We start from the raw sequence: 21,390 nt of genomic DNA on the forward strand, positions 1-21,390 counted from the left end.
GCTGGGCTTTGTTCCTCTTTAAACTGGACCAAGTTCCTCCTCAGGGAAAAGGCCTGTACCACTTCCCATCTCTCCAAAACAGACTCCCCCTTTGCAAGCCAAGCACACAGTATAGATCCACCTGGTCTTTCTTTGCTGTGCTTCCATGCCAACCACAGCAGACTCTTTGCCTTTTCCCTGACACCTTCTTCATACCTCTGAGGCTCTGGGCACTTTCTCTGGCCTGAGGCCCCCCAAACCACTGTTCTTCTGGAGAACTTATACTCCCTTTCCAACACCCAGCTGGCACTCCTGCTGCCCCAGGCCGTTTCCCTGAGGGCTGCACAGAGGGCTAGCCCAGGGGAAGCCAGCAGCTGCCAGGCCCACATGCAAGCACTGCTGCCTTCCCTCTATGGCCCTGTCTATGCTGCACCTGGCCGCCAAGACTCTGATCCCGAGAACATCTTGTTCCTCCGTGTGGTCCCAGTTGCTGATACATGTGGAGATGGTAGGTGTTTTAACTGACTCCTTTCTCCCTGCCCCTGCCACGTGTGTTGTGCACATGGGTGCTCTGAACGCAGCCAGGCTCTATGCAGGCAAGCAGGCTGGGAATGGGAAAATCAAGAGCTACTGCTCGGGCTCTCCTGCATGTTCACTTATGGCCTTAGGGAGTCGTTTTATCTTTTTGGGTATTGGTTTATTATTTTTTTGAGAGAGGATCTTCGTAAGTCACTAAATTGCCCAAGTAGGGCTCAAAGTTGTAATCCTCCTGCCTCATCGTCCCAGAGTTCTAAGATTACAGGCATGTACCACTTTATAGTTTCTTAATCTATAAAGGAAAGAATCTGAAATAAAAGGACTTTCCAGGTCTGTATGATCTGGCCCAGATGCTATTTCTTCCTCACTGTAATTAGAAGAGTCCAGTAAATTAACAATGCCCTCTTTAGCATGAACTGTAATTCAGACCTTTTCTGGCTACACAGAAACACTGTATTTGAAAGGAAAGAACTATTACTAGGGAAAGAAAGTTGCCCATGGTCTTGTTAACTTCCAGTAGTTGTGAGAGCATGAACAAACCCTAATGAACAATATGATGTGAATTTCAATAGGCTGAAGAAACATTTTTTAAGGGTTAAAAACTTTAAAGAATTTACTCAGCCTCAAAGCCAACATGGAATTACATACCTGTGCTACTGGCTACTGGTACTGCAGTGGTAAAAAACACCTTCTCAACTTTCGATGCTTGCTGCTGGGAAAAAGAAGAAATCACACTTATGGCCACTTGAATATGGCAGCTATCCAAGGACCTGAGGCCTCCCGACTTGAAATGGTCCCCAAGCGGACAGAGAGCCCTCAGTGTTCAGGGAGTGCTGCACTGAGCGATGTTTTGTTTGTGCTCCGACACGAGGTCACTGCCCTGTTTGACATTCCACACTGACAGTGTAGCCAGCTCCGCGCCCCACTGCCTAGCCAGCACCCAGCTGCCCGAGCCATGAGTTCTGTGGATCCAGAGGCTCTCCCAGGTCACTTTGCTCAAGCTGCTGGCTCCTCAGCCGGAGCCCAGGGCTGCCCTTCCCTGAAGGATACCTCCCCAGCCCCCCTGCCATGTCTTCAGTCAAGGTGGGAGATTCTTTCCTTCCTCCAAGGGGTTCGGCTGCCCACTAAGGACAGCAAGGCTTCCTCTTAGTCCAGGAAAGTCCTGGCAGTACTGTGAGCTGCATACGATGGCTCCAGGTGGACACAGCCACCCATTCGAGTCTAAGCTCTGTTACTTATTAGTTGTTGTCAGACAAGGGATCTGACCTCCTAAAAAGTCTGTGTCCTGTCAATGGGGATGACAATGAAGCGCCTCTGGAGGACTCTGAGGATTAAACGAGGTGATGCATGGAGACACTGGGTTCATAAGGAAACAGTGACTTGTACTGTGACTATGAAGGACTACAAAAGTATGCCCACGTGTCACCTTTATCCTTCTATTAAGCTGGTGAAATGGCTTCTGCTTTCAAGTCTTTCTTTCTTTATCTATATATTTTTGTGGTACTGGGGATTGAACCAGGGGTCTTCACACTGAGCTATATCTCTAGTCCTTTGATGTGACCCTCTGGCCTCAGTCTCCTGGAGTGCTATGATCACAGGCAAATGCCACCAAGCCTGGCTTGAAGTCTTTTTTTTTTTGAGACAGGGTCTCACTGTGCAGTCCAGGCTAATCTCAAACTCAAGACAATCCTCTTTTTGCCTCAGCCTCAAGTGCTGGGATTACAGGATTACAGGCATGCCTACCATGTCCAGCTTTTCATATCTTATCTTAAATGTACTTTATCTTTTATTCCCACCCTCTTTTGTTAAAGTGCTATAAATGAGCATGGGAGGAAGTAAAAGCTTGTGGCTAAATTACAGGAGATGACACTATAAAACAATGAAGGAGACATGAGACTCATTTAATAACATGAAAAGGAATTAAGAGTATGTGGAAAAAAGGATGACGTGTTTCATGCAGCTCCCCAGAGTGCATCCAGACAGAACGATAACTACTCCATGCAGGCAGACAAGGTCACAAGACTAGAGAGGCCATTCCAATGATTCTGGACATCTGGAGTGAGACAGGCCCCTCTTTGAGAGCCAGGACTCCACTTCTGGCATTTCAGTGTTTTATTATATGTACACACTAAACTGCCTTTCCAGATTGCTTATATCTACCCACAAATTCTACCCATAAACCCTTTCCTCCACCTAATTCCTACCCACAATTCAAGGCAGTTCTGATCTGCATGGCCACACAAGGCCACTAGAGTCCAAATCCCTCCTCTGGCAGCATGAGGCAATAGCCAACAGCCCAGGCTATGAGTCAGTCTGCTAAGGCTCTGCCTTCTATGAGCTGTGTGACCCTGGGCTGGTCATTTAACCTCTCTGGATCTCAACCCTCCATCAGTAAAAGCATACGTATCTGCTATAACTGTTGTATGTGTTAAGAAGAGTTCAATTAATCCAGTGTATGATATTAGAAAGACACAGACATAGAGAAAAAGAGAAAGGGACAAAGGGAAGAGGAATCAGAGCAGCACATGGCAAATCTATTTGTATACTTTAAAGGTGGATTTAAAATATGTATTTGTCAAAACCACCAGCATGTATGTACAACACAAAGAATGAATCCTAAACTGTGAACTTTAGATAATAAGCTGGGTATTTAGCTCAGCGGCATAAGCGCCTGCCTTGCAAGCAGGCAGTCGTGAGTTCGATCCCTGGTACTGATAAAAATGAAAAAGACCAAAAAAAAAAAAAAAAGATAATAAGCATACTGATGTTGGTTATAACAAAAGTACCACACTGAAATATTAATAAAGGGAAGGGCAGGGGTGCACGTCAGGGTAGAACATCTTGCTTCTCTGTATGGCCCCAGTGACAGGGACATGTGACACATGACACATAGTTTTGGTGCTGGGTTGAATCTTCAGCATCAAAACTAAAATAATGATGGTGATGGAATCTGAGCTGGGCATGGTGGTGCACACATAGCACTCGGGAGAACTTGAGTTAGACATTTGCTTGAGCTACACAGTAAGTTCCAGGGCAGCCTGGACTACATAGTGAGATCCTAACTCAAAAAAAAAAAAAAAAAAAAAAAAAACCCATAAAACAATGATAAAAAAAAAAAAAAAAGAAGCGGAATTATGTGTGAAGGTGAAGGGTTTATCTGTTCGATTAAATCTAAAAATTATATAGTTTTAAAATAATGTACTGGGCATGGTAGAGTATAACTAATCCCAGCCACTTAGGTGAGAGGCAAGAGGATCATAAACTTGATGCCAGCATGGTCAACTTAGGGAGGTCCTGTTGCAGAATAAAAATATAAAAAGGGCTTGGGATATAGTTCAGCACTCTCTGGGTTCAATCCGAGGTACAGAAGGAAGGGATGGGAAGGAGGAGAGAGGAAGGGAGGGGAGGGGACGGGAAGGGAGGGAGGGGAAGGGAAAAACAAAGCCCCGAGAGCAAGCTGGGGGAGGCACAGACTCCTCCTCTGGTGTGGCCTCCGCCACCAGGCCCCGTCAGGCTGGGTCACACCAGTCCCTTGCATTTGTCTGACTCTGGAGAGCAACCTGCTTTCCTAAATACGCTACGGCCTCTGGAGTTGGCAACTGTGTTCCCACAGTAGATGAAGTGTGAGATGGCAGAGAAAATACTCCTTCAAGCATTTACTGCTAAGTGAACATAAAGGTGGTTTCTCTGCCTCCTTCTCACAGGTACTGACCTTAGCATTCCTTGCATTCACACCACTCATGGAAAAAATGACCCTGAGAGAGAATCACAGGTTTCGTAGGTATGCTAGTCATTTTCTATTTGAAATGAAATCCTCTGATCATGGCCCCCATGGTAAGTATACGTCATCCCACTTTGTATGTAATACTTACAGTTTGTTCTTGGTTTTGTGGTGAACTGGTGGCACCATTTAATATCCACTGTAAGTTCTGTTCTCCCATGACTAAGCCGGACCCCAGGATAGCCGTGTTGGGAGTTGGGGTGATGGTTATGGTGGGATTGTTAGTTAGGACAGAGTTGGCACCCAGCGGCAGCGTCTGGACCATAGCTGGCAGGGGATCAGTAGTACTTTGTGGTGGGGCTGGTGCTGCCACGGCCGATGCCACCGCTGCTGCCGATGCAGAAGCCCCAGCAACAACAGAAAGTCCTGGTGCAATGGGCTGTGGTGTCTGGGGGTGCGGAAGAAACTCTTGATGACTAGCAGCAAACTGCGTGCTACGGAGAACAGGCACTTCCGGAGGTTTTAAGAGAGCAGGGGGGTTGCCAAATGTAGCTTGCTGAGAACCAGGTCCTAGGGAGGGAGCAGGCGGAGGAGCAGACGGAGCTGAGGCTGGTTGCAGAGGCTGGGGTGGCTTGGAGATGCCAGGCTGCAGTACAAGCGGGAGAGATAAAGATGCTGAATTTCTTGTGGGTGGTGGGACATCACTGACCGACTCTGCGTCATCGTTAAAACTTTCAATCAAGGCAGCTGGTAAGGAAAAAAAATAGAAATATATATACATATCCCAAGCCTCATATACATCCCACAACAACATGCACTACAGGTACATAAGAACACTATAGTGCGTCAGAGCCAACTCCTCTGCACGCAGGGTGGCTGTAAGCTCCTTTCAGTAGCACAGTGCCGGCCTGCTGGGTAATGCACTTCCCAGGTGTGACAACCCAGCAAAGGTCTCACCGCGAAACAGCATGCCCTCAGGCTCTTCGGAAACCTCCCTTTCGGTTTTCTTTTTGACAGAACTACTGAACACAGAGTTCCATTCAAACACAGTCTGATCTTTGCATCTGAAGCTTGGCTGTGGGTCCTATCCATTCATGAACAAGGAATCACAGCAGAAGGAAAAGCTTACAGCTCCTCCCATCTTCTGAGGCCACAGAGAGATTGAGAAAGAAGACCCTCTGGTTTAGGAGCTGAGGGAAGTCGGGGAAAAGATGGACTTGAACTAAAGGCTCATTTTTCAGAACCTTCGTAGAAAGCCTGCTTCATTTAAGCTAACTGAAGTATTTCTCTTTGCCTATCATGAACTTTTCAAGTGTGAATTTCCTTTCCAGCTGTGACATGAACAAGAAGAAAGTATAACAAACCTGTCTGCTGAGGATCTTCCTGAATTGCTGTGTCATCTGAATCCTGGAACATTGATTCAAAGATGATTGCTGGTGAAATTGTGCTGAGGTCCTGGCCCTGTGTCTGATGGACAGAGAGACAGAGATGTGAGACCTGCCATCCTGAGATAATTCCTCACCATTAGAAAATATAGTTAGTGTAGTGGAACTAGAATGATCTTGTGATATGCTTCCTGTTTCTACCTTCTCCTGTTTCAAAATGACCTGAGATGTTAAGAATTTGTAACAGAGACCATGTGACCCACCAAGCCTAAAATATTTAGTATCTGGTCCTTTACCAGAAAAGCTTGCCAACCCCTGTTTTACAAAACCAAATCCCACATAAAAGTATAATTGTATAATACTCATTATGGGTACAGTTAGTCCCTTTTGCAACTCATGATGGAATTTAGTCCCAACTGTGAAGTGTTAAAAGGGCAAAAACTTAACCTGACCATGGTGTTTAGAGGTGATCATAATTAGACAAGGTCATTGGAGTACACTGAACACTAGTGCTTGGTAACAAGAGGGAAAGACGACCTCAGGCACTCAGGGTGGTATGGCCATAGACGATAAGAAACAAAGAAGTTCACCCTGGCAGCGCAATACCTGCAATCCCAGCTCTCTGCAGACAGAGGCAGGGGCAGTAAGTATTCCAGGCTGGCCCAGGCAGTTTAGCAAGATCTTATCTCAAAACAAAAAAGGTTATAAGGATGTGTGGAGTCTGAGAGTGTAGCTAGGTGGAAGAGTGCCCCTAGGGTCAGTCCCCAGGACCACATGACCCCCCAAAACACACACATGTAGAAGGAAACAGACCAGAATATACTCGCTCAAACTTCCTGTCTTTTGTCACATGGTGCATGCACTACCTCTGGACTGCCAGCGAAGGCATCAACACAGGTAGCCCCTAGACCTTGAACCTATAGAATCAATGAGCCAAATCTTAGGCTGTGGTATTAGGGGGGAAAAAAAGGACTAAGATAATTAACCTGCAGTTTGATTTTCTCATGTAATAAGAACAGATTATGAATGTTTTTCAAGGTCATTATATACTATCTGTGATTTTTTTTCAGGGATTGAACACCCCCAGCCCTTTTTATATTTTTACTTTAAGACAGAACCTTGCCAAGTTACCTAGGCTGGGCTTACACTTGCCATCCTCCTGTCTCAGCCTCTTTCCTCTCTCAGCCTCTCAAGAAGGTGGGACTATAGGCATGCACCACCATGCCTGGTCTGTGATATTCTAATATGTACACATGGTAAGAAGTCAAACAAATCAAAGAAACTTACAATGACAAGGAACAAGAATAGTCTTGGACTTAATAAAAAGTCAAGAGGCATTTAAAAAAAAGGCAGGGACCCCACATGATGCCTCAGGACCTAACTACTGATAGGCACTAAATAAAATGACCACTCTTCCATTTTAGGGAAGGGAAGGGAAAACTGCAGTCCCTTTATCCAGAGTCCACTTCCACTGCAGCAGTCTACGGGGCAAGACAAACGAAGGCACCAAGTGCAGGCAAGCGACAGCATGAGGAAGCATGGGCAGGGCAGGGGCAGCCGGAGCACACGGTGCCAGGCTTCTCCATACCTCTGGCTGAACGCTGCCTGGAACTAAGCAGGCCATGGGTCACCAGAGCTCAAGGGACGGGCTGAGATCTGGATTTTTATGTGAAATCTACCAATTTGTAAATAAAAACAATGAAAATAATCTAAGAGCAGCACTTAGACTAAACAAAAACTTATTTTCAGGCCAGACTTTGCCTAAATGCAAACTTGTATCTTTGGCTCACTTTGCAAAAATCAGAAGGAATGATCTGTAACTACATCAACAATATGGATAGATTTCTTAAACATAATTTTGCAACAAAATACTACTACAGATGAAAAAGTATATGATCTCAATGACAAAAGCACAAGAACAGGAAAACTGGGATTTAGTTGTTACAAGGACAGCCCTAGGGAGACAAAAAGGGGCCATAGGATTGGTAGAAACACTCTTGATGATCTTGGTACTGGTTACAGAGGTGTGATGGATTGTGAGGATTCTTTAAGTTGCATGTTTACACTGTTCTTTCCATTTGCATACTCACTTTAATTTTAAAAAGTTTTTTGTTTCCCATACTAGACACTGAGCCCAGAGTCTTCCCCCTCAGTCCTTTTTGAGACAGGGTTTCCTTAGGTTACTTGGGCTGGGCTAGAACCTGCCATCCTTCTACCACAGTCTCCTGAGTAGGCGGGATTACAGATATGTGTCATGAAGCAGAAAGAAAAGAAAAGAAAAGAAAAGAAAAGAAAAGAAAAGAAAAGAAAAAAGAAAAGAAAAGAGAAAAGAAAAGAAAGAAAGAAAGAAAAAGAAAGAAAGAAGAAAAGAAAAGAGTAAGCAAGAAAGCAGGCACGCACTGAAGCCACCACCAGGCTTCAGGGCAAACTCAGGGCAGAATGAGAGGGAACCTCTCTTCAGAGAACTAAAGCAGAACAGGTTGTGCCTTGGGGCCTGAAGCAAAGCGCAAAGAACAGGAAGAACATAGGGAGCTGTCAGGCCAGGATGGATCCTGGAGCAACCAGAAGACCCAGTGGGCCCTTCCCTCGGTATACCTACCTCCTTTAAAAAAAGGTCTGAGCAAACTAGAGTTCATTTCAAAGATGGGCATACACATGTGGTAGTTCAAAAACTCAGAAAGGGATGATCTCATATAAATTTACTGTTCAGTTTTAGCGAGTCTCAATTTTTAAAAAACAAAGCAAAAGTGGCTGGATGTGGTGGCACACACTTGTAATGCCAGCACTCGGGAGGCTGAGGCAGGAGGAGGAGTGATACAAGTCTGAGGCTAGGCTGGGCTACCAAGTAAGCTCCAGGCCAGCCTGAAATATATACTGAGACCCTGTCTCAAAAAAGACAGAAAAAAAAAAAAGCAAAAGGATAGGGCCATTCTCTTTTGATGCAAACTATGACAGAAGTGGTCTCTTTTTCTTGTTCTTTTTGTTTTGTTTTGTTTGAGATATGGCTGTGTGATGTAGTTCATGGTAACCTCAAATGTACAAAGATCCTCCGGCCTCCTGAGTGCTGGGATTATAGGTGTGTGTCAACATGCCCAGCTTTTTACATGTTAGTGTTTCTCTGTCTCTCTCTCTCTCTCTCTCTCTCTCTCTCTCTCTCTCTCTCTCTATATATATATATATATATATATATATACACATACATACATACACACACACACACACACACACATACATTTTTTTTTTTTTTCTGGGGAGTGAAGTCATGACTTTGTGCAAACGCTTGAGCCACTGAGCTAAATCCCTGGCCCTCTCAATATATTTGTAAACCAGTTATCTCCGGTGAATCTAGGGCTCCAAAAAGTTTACTAATCAGCCAGGCATGGTGGTGCACTTGCAATTCCAGTATTTGGGAGACTGAAACAGGAAGACTGACATAAATTCAAGGCCAGCCTGAACTATATAGTGAGTCCTTATTTCAAGAAAAAGGAAAAAAAATAAAGGCTCCTCCGTCATTTATCATAGTCCTGGCCAAAGTAGATTCCTAAGACATTTCATACAGTTCAGTCATAAAGGAACACTCTACTCAGAATCTTAGGTGACGTAAGTCAAAGGGCTTCTAGGCCACCCAGTAAGTAAACTTCTTTTAGAAATTAGTTCTGTGGTGCTGAGTACGGTGGCATATATGTGTAATCCCAACATTGGGGAGGCTGAAGCAGGATAGCTGTGGAGTTCAAGGTCAGCTAGACTACACAGCAAGACATTGTCTCAAAAAAAAAAAAAACTGGTTTTCAAATGTGAATACAGCTGGGTATGGTTGTGCATGCCTATAACCCAGCACTCAGGAGCCTGAGGCAGGAGGATTATTGCAAATTCGAAACCAGCCTGGGCTACAAAATGAACTCAAGACCACCCTGAACTGCATAGTGAGACCCCGTCTCAAAAGACTAAAAAAAAAAGAAAGAAAGAAAGAAAAAGGAAAGTGAAAAAAAAAAAAAAGAAAGAAAAGGAAAGTGAATACAAATAAAAATCACATAAAGTAGTTAGTGTTTTTCTCTTTGTTCTTCAAATTGATAACTTCAGCTTAACAGTTTGGCTGCTGTCATTTTTGACCTGCTGTTCCATCTATCCATTTAATTTCTTACATATTTTTCAGTTTTAAAATTTCCACTTGGTTCATTTTTATAGCTTTTATTTCTCTCAGATTTCCTAGTTGTTCAATCATTTCTTTGTTCAAACATATTCTTTTATGTTCTTTTACTTTTTGGTTTTTGAGTTCTAAAGACAATCTTCATTTTAAAAAAATTACTATGTGCATACAAGGAAAAAAAACACAAAAAGCAAAGAACAAAGTCATTCACAGTCATAAGCAGTTTAGTTGGATGTGTCCCTCTAGGTCCTGCGTGTCCATACATAAATGCCATTTTGACTGAGATGGTATACAGTATGTGTGTGTGTATTTATTTTCCCTCTCCTTCCTTCCTTTTTTTCCCTCCTTCCTTCCATCTTCCTTCCCTTTTTCTTTTGTACAGTATATATATATATATATATATATATTTTTTTTTTTTTTTTTTTTCTTTTTTTGGTCTTTTTGGTTTTTATCAGTACCAGGGATCGAACTCACAACTGCCTGCTTGGAAGGCAGGCGCTTATGTCACTGAGCTAAATCCCCAGCCCCGTACAGTATATTTTTTGAGAAGGGTCTCACTATGTAAGTTAGGCTGGCCTTGAACTCACAATGTATATGTGCTGTGGAAGCAAGCACCTTGAACGCACTACGTAGCCTAGGCTGGCCTTGAACTGAGTCTCCAGAGTTTTAGGGTTACAGGCTTCAACAGCCACACCCAGTTTCTTTATGTCCTTGTGCGCATAGTAACCACTAAAAATCTTTGTGAATTTGAACATCCAGATGGGTCATTTTGAGGTAGATCTCCATGGATTACCTTTTCTGTTGAAGAGGAGTCATGTTTTAGACAGACCGTGGATTCAGTTATACTTCTTGGAAGACTGTTCTGTTTTGGTTTTGTTTTGGTACCAGAGATTGAACTCAGGGCTCTGTGCTTGGCAGACAGGCGCTTTGCCACAGAGCTAAATCTCTGGGCCAGAAGAGTGTTTACTTATCTGACTTGAACATTCCGTTAATTCTGGCTCTGTTGCAGTAGACAGCGGCTGTGATCTCTGTTTAGTTTGTTGGTCTTAGCTGAGCTGCCTAGTCTGTCCTGTACATCCATAATTCGCTGGTAAGCCAGAGATGTGAACAGTTTACATACAGAACGTGAGGCTTCCCGTTCACAGCTCTTTCTTTCCTAGGCCATTCCCCTTGGGTTTCCAGGTACCATGGTCACCCTGAATTCTGCCTTTAGTTTTTCAAATCAACAAAATTTGAGTTTTCTCTGAGTCTGGTCATCTCCCCGGTGCCAAATGGAGCTTGCCCAAAGCTTGCAAGGTCACCCAGGCCTTTTATGATCTTCTAAGAGACCTCATCTTCCAAGGCTACTTCTCTTTGCTGTTACTTCACTGGTGCATTCACATAATTCTTTTTTATATTCCATGCAATGTTTGAAGCTGTCTTTGGAGGGAGAGTTGGTCTCATAAGCGCAACTCTGCCATTACTAAAAGGAGAAGCTGCCAGGGCTTCAGGTGCTTTCCGTTTCCAGAAGAACCAGCATTTTTATTTATTTGACTTTAAAATTTAAAAAAAAATTTTTTTTAGATGGAGTTTCACTGTGTTGCCAAGCCTGACCTGGAATTCCTGGGCTCCACTGATCCTCCTGAGTAGCAAGATCACAGACACGTGCCACTGCCTCCAACTAAGATCTCCTAGTTCTGATTCTGTCTTTTTCTCTAACCCTTCCTTTTGGTACTGTGGATTGAACCCAGTGCTTTTGCTCTCTTACCATTTTTAAAAAAAATTTCGAGATAGGGATTTTCTATCTTTCCAAGTTGCCCAGGCTAGGCTCAAATGTGCAGTCCTCCTGCTTCAGTATTCCCAAGTACGGGGATTACAGCTGTGGCCCATAATGCCCTACATTTTCAGAAGTGCTAACTGACTCAAGTAATGCAACTTTAAGAAACAGTAGCTGTTTCACAGCATACCTAAGTCAGTCTCTATTCAAATGCTTTCAGTTGCATTTACTCATTATGTGTACAGTGATGGAAAAATCCAGCTATACTTCCTTGCCAGCAAATATCAAACTCACAATTAGTTTTAGCAACCCAGCAAAACATTCAAATCGTACGAAAGAAGCTGCACAAGTTCAGATTCAATGCTGTGATCTCTATCATCATGGAGACATGCAAATGGATAGAAAACAACAGTTTTCTACAATGAGTTCAACATGGAGTGGGCTTAGCTTTCAGTAGAGACCTAGACAAATTCTCTCCAAAACCTAGTCAAGTGGGTTTAAAGAAGACAACCAGGTCAGACAGGGAGAGTAAGAGAAGGTCCCAAAACTGGAATTCTGGCAACATCGGATACCCCTGGATTTAAAGTTCTGCAAGGAAAACCCCACGTTCTTTGTCATCCCTGTAAGCACAGCCCTGGCACAGGGCCTGAACAGTGCTCAATATATATTTGTTAATGAATAAAAAAAGAAACTTTCTGGGGCCAAGAGACTGTCAAGTGAGTGACTTGGATCAAAATGTATTACACAAAGGTCAGAACAACTTTTCTGAATAGTAGTATTCTCATCAAGAGAAGGTGGGAAAACCCTACATAGTCAGCAATGAAACAATTAAATCTAGACGACTTCACACTGGCCTTGCTCAATTGTTCCACCAAAAGGAGTGCTCAGTTCTCGCATCTATTTTTCTAACACCCATATCCCAGGTACACTTACTGTATTGGAATTTTCTCCCAATTCAGAATCTGTAGACAGGAGATGCAAGTCACTCAGATAAAGTGAGTGATTTGTATCCTGTGAAAGAAAAACAATTAGAAATCAGCATTCAGGATAGTACATTACATAATACTATACTTGATTACAGTGTAGTTGAGGTTCCAAATGTTTGCACATGTTACATGGAGAGAGATAACCCATCCAAAGCAAGGGCTAAGGACAGTGTTCGCTTTTGTTTTTTATTTTTTGTTTTTTTTTTTTTTTAGTTTTCAAACAGGGTCTTCTATGTAGTTCAGGTGAGTTTTAACCTCACCATGCAGCCTAGAATGGCCTCAAACTGATGATGATCCTACTACCTTGTCCTCCCAAATGCTGAGATTACAGGTATGTGCCACCATATTCCTAGAGCCTCATATTTCTGAAAATTAATAGTTAATAACTTCTAAATTATTGGGTTCCAGTGTAATAAATGCTAAAATAGGAAAGTAATAATATTTGTGTAATTGGCTTCATCATTTATAAAGCGATTTCACATGCCTCATCTGTTATTCATCTAAACCTTGGGAATATTACTCTATACCTCATCTGAAATGTGAGAAAATCCATGCTAAGACAGTGACAGTGATGTGCTCCCTGCCAAGCACATAGCTAATTATGTGCTTCACAAACCTACTGCTTCTGATCAATACACCAATGGTCCTTCTGTTGAGGTCCGCTGTGTCCTCAATATGGGCACCTCAGGGTTCCTGATTCAGAGTGGTACTGAGGATTAACTATTCAAATTCTGCTATGCAGGAGGATAATGCTGAACTTTGGACTCCTAGAATGTCAATCACAATTCACACACCTGGGGTAGTGACCCTGCCTATCTCCCACTACTACACACAATCAACAAATACAATAGCCCCCACATTCACTGTGCTGTTTTCTACATTTGCAGCTACTCAGGGGCAACTGTGGTCTGAAAATATTAAATTCCAGAAGGATATAACTCCAAAGAGTTTGTTTGTTTGATTAGCTTTTGGTTTTTTGAGACAAGATCTCACTATGCAGTGCAGGTTGGCCTCGAACTCAATGATCCTCCTGCCTCAGCCTCTGAGTGCTGGGATTACAGGTATGTGCCGCCACGCCCAGCAATTCCTAAACTTTAAACTGCATATCAATCTGAGAAGTGCAATGAAATCTTGCACCACACTGACCTTCCTGGCCAAGCTATACATTCTACCCACATTAGTCACTCAGTAGCTATCTGGGCCATCAGATCAACTGCCACAGTGCTACAGGCCTTGTGTTAGAGCAAACCTTATCTTACTCAATAATGGCCCCAAAGCACAAGGGTAATGATTTTGGTAATTTTATTATTTTATACTGTTGTCAGTCTCTTACTGTGACTAATTTACAAGTTAAACTTTAACAAAAGTATGTAAGTATAGGAAAAAAACATGGCAACGCAGGTTGGCTGTTACCACAGCTTTTGGCATCCACCAGGGAGCTTGGAACACATCCCCTGCAGATAAGGAAGCATCTGTGTATTCACTGAGCATCTATTATGTATCAGGAACTGTTCTGGATCCAGGGATACAACACAAACATAAAGACTCTCTGTCCCTGTGTGCTTCTATAGTAGTGAAGATAAAACAGGTATCCAGTGTGCAGAATAATGCTAAGTGTTATGAAGAGTGACAGAAATAGGGCATGTTGGGATAGTAGCTTTTGTATTTTGTTTCGTGTAACTGGGGATTGAACCTAAGACCTTCACAATGAGTTATATCTCTAGTCCTTTCTTATTTTCATTTGTTAACTTGCCCAGGCTGGGCTCAAACTTGCAACCCTCCTGCCTCAGCCTCCTTGAGTGCTGAACTACAGCACACACACCCTTGCCCCCAGCAAGGGTTTTTCTTTTTTTTAATTGGTACCGGGGATTGAACTCACAACTGCACACTTGCAAGTTAGGCGCTTATGCTGCTGAGCTAAATCCCCAACCCCAAGGGGTTTTCTTTTATTAGATATTTAGGGAAAATCTCACAGGTAAGGGGCATCTGAACAGAAACTGGAGAAAAGAGGGTAAGGGCCACGTATGCACCTGAGGAAAGTGTTGCAAACAGAGGGCTCAGCACACAAGGTCAGAGGTAGAAGCAGACCTTTCTTTGTTCAAGTGACCATGAGAAAGCAATACAGCTCTCTCATGAAAGAGAAGTGAGGGAGTGGAAACATGGCCAGGCCAGAAAGCCTAGGACCTCGTGGAGCCCTAGAAAGATTTGGATGTTTACTTTAAATGATTCAAGAACCTCTGGAGGGTTGTAAGCAGACAAGGTGTCCGCACTATGGTTTAGAAAGACCGCTCTGGGTGATGTACGTAGGATGGTCTATAGCAGGCCAGGGTGTCAGGGAGAGGAGAAAGAAAGGTGCCAAGTCTGTGTAGCAGGCTACTGCGATAATCCAGCCCACAGACAGTAAGCAGAATGAGGGAAGTAATCAGAAAAGTGATCGAATTTTAGATACATTCTTGAGGGCGAGCTGTCAGGTTTGGCTAGTACATGTGCTATGAGGGGAAAAAAGGGTTAGATGTAAGACTTTTGGCTCTGCTACTAGAAAAACCAGGCTTCCACTTTCCAAGCTGAGAAAATTGCAGGAGGAACATGTTTGGACACATAAAGTCAAGTCAGAGAAGGTGAGATACTCTCTGGGTGGGGACATTGAGGAGGTGGTGGACTGTGTAAGTCTGGAGCCAAACGGAAGACCCTGCCTGGGGAATGAAGGCAAGCAAAGGACATGTGAAGCCCAAGACTCAACATATCTCCTCACTGAGGGCATAAGACAAGGGGAGGACCGTGGAGTGAGCACTGGTGTACGTCAGTCCTCAAAGGTTGTTGGTAGGTAAATTATTCACAGATTGCTACAAAAAATGAGAAAATTGATTACGACTTCATAAACATAGCTTAGCAGACAGACTCACAAACTTTTAAATTTATCTTTTTCTTTTTTGAGACAGTTTCAACTCTATAGTTTAGGCTGGCCTTGCACTCACTCTGTAGTCCAGGCTGGCCTAGAACTCATGGTGATCCTCCTGCCTCAATTTCCCAAGTGCTGGGATTACAGGTATGCACCACTATGACAGGCTCCTGGCTTTTACAAATGAAGAAACTGAGCACAAGGAACTTACTTGCCAAAGGTCATGTGATTAGTGATAGAGTTTGGCTTTGCATTGAGACAGCTGAGCTTTGGCCTCTTTATAACGAATGCAATTCTATCCCTTACAACACAGGTGTAAGAACTGGCTTTGGAATCACACTGCCTACCTAAATTAGACTAATTACAAGCTCTGGACACTTACGCAAGTTATTTAATTTCTCCTTGCCTCAAATTTCTTAATAAGTAATATGGAGATAATAATAATACTGACCTATTATTGCTAATAAAACTCGGGGATTGGGATCCTTTTAACGACACACCATTCTCTTAAAGAGAATTAAGAGGGCTACAGCTATAGCTCAGTGGCACAGCATCTGCTTGGCAAGCAGCAAGTCCTGAGTTCAATTCCCAGTACCAAACAAACAAAGAATTAAGAGTATGTTACTGTTCCCAAAATCAGAATCATGTTACATACTTCAAGAACTTCAAGTTGGGCATGGTGTCACATGCCTGTAATCCTAGCACTGAGGAAGCAGAGACAGAGGCAGGAGGCTCACCACTAGTTTGAGGCCAGCCTGGTGTACATGACAAGACCCGTTCTCAAAAAATAAATACATATATACATACATACTATGAAAAAAAAAAAAAGAATTTCAGTATTCCAAAAGGGATAAGTGATATGTAAGTCCACATTTATAGGGGAGGTCCAAACTAGAGAAACCACCATGGATTCAACACCAACGGCATGTGGGGCCTGACCCTAGAGGAATTTCTCCCTATTGGGGAATGAAAAGAGTTCCACCCAGATATGACAAGGAGCAGAGCTAGGGGAGAAAGGATAGAGGAGGGAGAGGAGCTAAGAAGCTCACTTGGTCAGTGATGGCAATAATCCAAGCAAAAAACAACAGTGGCTGAACACAGAAATTAGAAGAGGTAATCAGATTCTGGATCTATTCTGAAATCAGAGCTAACACACTTCACTGTATCAGCTTCAGTTTCTTTACCTATAAAGCAGTAAGATAATAAAACAGTCGTTCTCACTTTCCGGGGCTCAATACTGCATTAGAAGTAACAATAGTAAATTGATTCCAAGATCTCTCTGGAATGGAGCGATGATCTCTCTGGTAGGGGATCAAGAAATACAGATGGGGTAGGGAAAGAACCAAACTGCTTACAGCTCCACCGAAGCTTGTTCTGTGGCTCAGTATCTTTAGTCAGTGGCTCTCAGACCGTCTGGTTTACAGACAATTCAAAAGAACAAGGACCAACCTAAGTATGTGGCACACATCTGTAATCCCAGCACTTTTGGAGCTGAGGTAGAAAGATCAGAAGTTTGAGCCCAACCTGGAGCAATTTAGTGATTTAGCAAAACTCTGTGTTTAAAAAGAATAAAACAAAATAAAAACCACAAGATTGAAGATATAGCTCAGTGTGAAGATCCTGCATTCAAACACCAGTGCTGCTACCAAAACAAGGTCCCTTCAGGCCTTACTTGCATCTCCTACAGCAAGTTAATGGATACGTGAAACATTAATCTATATCCCAAACTCAAGTACAGATTTGCCAATTATAGGCATGACTGGAATAAATGACACTGACACTCTCTTAAGAATTTCTAGCTGACCTTTAGAAGGCTTTTTTGGAGAAATCGTCTTACTATTTAATTCAGACTGGCTTTGACCTCACTAGACAAAGCCCAGGCTGGCCTCAAACTTGCTGCAATCCTCCTGCCTCAATTTCCCAAATGCTAGGATTACAGGTGTGTGCCACCATGCCCAGCCCAGCCCCTGAAAGCCATTTCTGAGACATCTGGATTTAGAGCACCATCTTCTGTCACACCTGATGGCAATGAGAGCTAAAGTACAGGCTTTGGCACAGGAGAAAGGTGAAAGTTCTGGCTTCTGCTATTCTCATGCAAAAACAGGGGTCTTGACCCTCATTTTCTCCTCTAGTTGAAATATAGTAAAGACATTTAAACCTTTCTTATGAGACACAAACAACTGCTGTCCTGTGGTGCCCTGATCAAAACAACAGATAAGAACACTGCACACCTCTGATCCATTGTGTTGTGGAAGTGCGTTGTATGAGTGTCCCTTGTTATCGTGACCTTTCATGTGACTTTTGAGACTGTACTGAGTGCTAAATGTTTTCTCACAGCCATTGCTGGGGCAGAAGAAGGGTCTTTCACCTGCAAAAATGACAAAGTAGTGTTAATTTCACCATAAATTCATTTCAATGGATTAAGAAATCTATCTTTCCTTAAGGGTAAACATTTTAACAAAGACTAACGTAGCAGTTGTTAAAAGCTGAATAAATTACACATTAATTATCTCTGAAACTTCGTGCAGAGCAAAGCAATGAGAATGCCCGTTCCTAGCAAGATTTTGTTTTATTCTTAGAAAGTTCAAGGAGAAAATTCAGTTTCTGACGAGCTTGTTTTTTTAAGAGTATTTCTCTATTGTTTTCATTTCTTAATTAGATTCCTGAATCCAACCCTTAGATCCTTTCATCTCTAAAAGAAACTCAAACATTACAGGTGAAGGCTAAGTTGATTAGGCTCAGCCTTTCCACCTAGTTCTGCAGTTCTCAGGGGAACACAGGTAGAGGGTTGATAAAGGTTAAAAGGAAGAGCAAAAAACCAGCCCGAACTCACCAGTATGTGTGCGGACGTGAGTTTTAAGGTGGTGGCTTGCTGCAAATGCTTTTCCACAGCCATCGTGATCACAGCTAAAGAAGGTGTTTAAGCAAAGAGAAATGGGAGTCATTGGCTAAGAAACCTTCACCTTCTATATTGCCTGTAAACGCCAACTACATCAAACGTTTAGAACTCAAGGCCAGACTGGCAACACTGGTTTCAGAGATGGGAATGACGGGCGGTTCTTGAAGAAGCAAGACATGGTGGCATGTCCACGAGCTGAAGGAGCAGAGGGCTTGGAGTGAATCCCTTGGCTGACAAGAAGGGTATGTGCATAGCCCTGCTAACAAAAGCCTTCTGACTGTTTAACAGGGCTCCATTGACAGTGAGAGTCCACTCAGAGCATCTACAGCCAGGGAAACGCTACAGATACCAAGAGCAGGTAAAGAGGCTCTCACATGTGCACAGGGCTTGAACTATAATCTTTGAACTGTCAGAACAGATCAGCAGGAACGCTGTAACCTTCAGTGTCCAGGTCTCCTTTTCCTCTCTTACTTCTCCATAACCAAAACTAGAAGTAATCTTTCTCTCCTAGAAACCAGGCACACAGCTATGTAATTCTCATATGGCAGCTCTCATTTCCCATCTTAATTTGTCTTTGTGTGGACCTCTGTTATCTGTTCTCCTGGACTGTAAACTCTTAGAGGGAAGGCAGGAACCATGCGGCCCTTCACAACTGCTCAGCTCTTGCATAAAGCAGGCATTCAATACTTACACTTGTGAGCATACCCATTTTAGTATAAACTACAGTACAGTTTCTTTAAATAGAATTTTAATTACATATCATCATAAGTCTAAGGTCCCATCTAATAGTCAAGAAAAAATAACAGTTTTAATCATCACAAAAATAAACACATGTGCCTCGATAGAAATCAGAGGGCCTTTGCTGCCATGAGGTAAAATAACTGAAGCTTCAGAGCACCACACAGAAACCAACTAGTCTGTAACTATGCCTTATGCTTTGTATCAGATGGCCCCTCCAAAGCCTCAGGCAGTCATAGAGATGGCTGAATCTAGCGTTTGTGATTGGTTCATTGTCTAGTGGGGTTGGTGATGTAAGTACTGCATCCATCCAGGGGCGGTTTGCATATAACACAAGGGAGGGAAGGAGGCGTGCTTCTCCTCTTTTTGCCCTTTTTGCTCTTGTCCCTTGTGGCTGCCATGAATGGCTGCCCCTTAGCCACACCACCCTGCCTTGGAGCTAGCTAAGTATGGACAGAAATCTCCAAAAACTATAAGCTAAGTAAACTTTTCCTTCCCTAACTTTGGCAGCAGATATTTTGTCTTAACAATTAGAGAAAAGTAACCAAGACACTACGCTTGTCCTTAAAGGGCCATGAATCAGGAATGTATCTATGATTCAAAAACTTAATTTCACTTAATTGGTATCTAAAACCTAACTGCTTTTAAGACTTTTAAACTGCTTCTAAGTATGCTAATCAGTCATTTGACAATGGATAGGCACCATATTTAATGCCATGAACACAACAGCAATAACTCCTGCCAAAATTCAAAATATATTTGTATTATATCTAGAGATATCCTTACAAACAGATTGTTTCATAGAAAATGTCAATAACCATCCCAAAGCTGTTTCTGAACACCTACTTGAATGCCTTGAACATTCTATGATCAGAGAGGAAAGCAGATCATACAAGTCTCGCCTTCAAGTGTACACACTAAATATGTAGGTATATGTATGTATCACCCTGTTTGGGTACACGTGAGACACTGTAAAGCAACACCTGGACAGTAACGACAATACCTGTGCCAATCACCCACCAGTTCCCACCTCTTACTTCCTTTATCTCTCCCTCCCTGCCTCTCTTCAGTTCTGGTGAGTGACCCTTCCAGTCCTCAAGGAACTTTGAGCATCTCACAGCCTCAGTCTACTGTCTACTGCCTACTACTTTCTTATTCTGTTTTTTAATTTTTTCCGGTACCGGGGATCGAACTCACAACCGCCTGCTTGCACGGCAGGTGCTTATGCCACTGAGCTAAATCCCCAGCCCCTACTTACTATTTTCTTTAATTCTTTTCCACCAGGTCAAGGTTCTTTTTGTTTTGTTTTGTTTTGTTTTGTTTTGGTACTGGGAATCGAAGTCAGGATCTTGTGCTTGCCAGGCAGGTGCTTTTGCCTCTGAGCTATATCCCCAACTCAGGTCAAGGTTCTTGAGGAGACAACTACCACATTTTGAAGTTTCAACAAATACTTCTTTTTTTCTTTTTTTTTTTTTGTACCAGGTAACTTATAACCTTATACTTGCCAGGCAAGCACTTGTGCCACTGTGCTATATCCCTGGCCCCTAACAAATACTTCTTGAATAAAAGAAAATTCCAGGTATGGTGGAGCATGCCCATATGCCCAGCTACCAGGAGGCTAAGGCAGGAAGGAGGATCTCAAGCTCAAAGTTGGCCTAAGCAACTTAGCAAGACTCTGTCTGAAAGTAAAATTTAAAAAAAAGAACTGGGGATGTAGTTTAGTGTGAAGGCACTGGGTTCAATTCCCACTAAAGACCAAAAAAGGGGTGGGGGAGAGGCTGAGAGGCCATCACACACAGAGAGGATAGCCCTGGAACCTACTGCATTTCTCTCACCGGAAGCAGCTGGTTACAGCTCAGGTAATACATTCCTAGAGAACATCAAGACACCCAACTGAAAACTGATAGAGGACAAATAGAAAACAGCAGGACCTACCGAAATGGCTTTTCTCCTGTGTGGGTTCGAATGTGCTTCCTCAGATCACTGAGTGTGGTGAAGTATTTGCTGCAGCCTTCAGATTCACAGTTAAATGTCTTCCCTGTGTGAAGCCTCTGGTGTGCTTTCAGTCTGCAAAATATCCCAGAGAAATGCCCAGTGGGATAATGAACTACAGAGCCTGCCTGCGCCAGCTGCACGTGCTCCAGGATCAAGTGTGCAGGAATGCCATACTCTCCATGTGAGTACACGTGTTGCACCCAAAAGGTAATTCAAAGAGGTAAATGACACAGAGTGCCGGGCAGGACTCCAGAGACAGACTGAAAGAGATGTGAGTCCTGGTGCACAGCCTCCTGGATGGGGACCCTCAACCAGTCACAGAGCCTCTCTGCGTCCACTCACTCATCA

At 43.1% G+C, this 21,390-nt stretch overlaps 1 protein-coding gene across 2 annotated transcripts in view; it reads right to left on the reverse strand.

Annotated features, from left to right (window-relative positions):
- Positions 1-21,390, reverse strand: part of Mtf1 (metal regulatory transcription factor 1) — a 47,906-nt gene that overhangs the window by 5,582 nt on the left and 20,934 nt on the right. The window contains exons 4-10 of one of the 2 annotated variants that reach the window (XM_013142320.3): positions 20,983-21,114; positions 18,244-18,317; positions 17,642-17,778; positions 12,459-12,536; positions 5,602-5,704; positions 4,389-4,984; positions 1,165-1,225 (exon numbers count right to left, since the gene is read on the reverse strand). In XM_013142320.3, coding sequence (XP_012997774.1) covers positions 1,165-1,225; positions 4,389-4,984; positions 5,602-5,704; positions 12,459-12,536; positions 17,642-17,778; positions 18,244-18,317; positions 20,983-21,114 — 1,181 coding nt within the window. Of the gene's footprint in view, positions 1-1,164; positions 1,229-4,388; positions 4,985-5,601; positions 5,705-12,458; positions 12,537-17,641; positions 17,779-18,243; positions 18,318-20,982; positions 21,115-21,390 lie in introns of both variants that reach the window. The other variant, XM_005008612.4, reaches the window with a different exon arrangement.

This window comes from Cavia porcellus, unplaced genomic scaffold (assembly GCF_034190915.1).
Source record: "Cavia porcellus strain 051 isolate PalLab524CR breed Dunkin Hartley unplaced genomic scaffold, mCavPor4.1 scaffold_25, whole genome shotgun sequence".
NCBI classification, from domain to species: domain Eukaryota; kingdom Metazoa; phylum Chordata; class Mammalia; order Rodentia; family Caviidae; genus Cavia; species Cavia porcellus.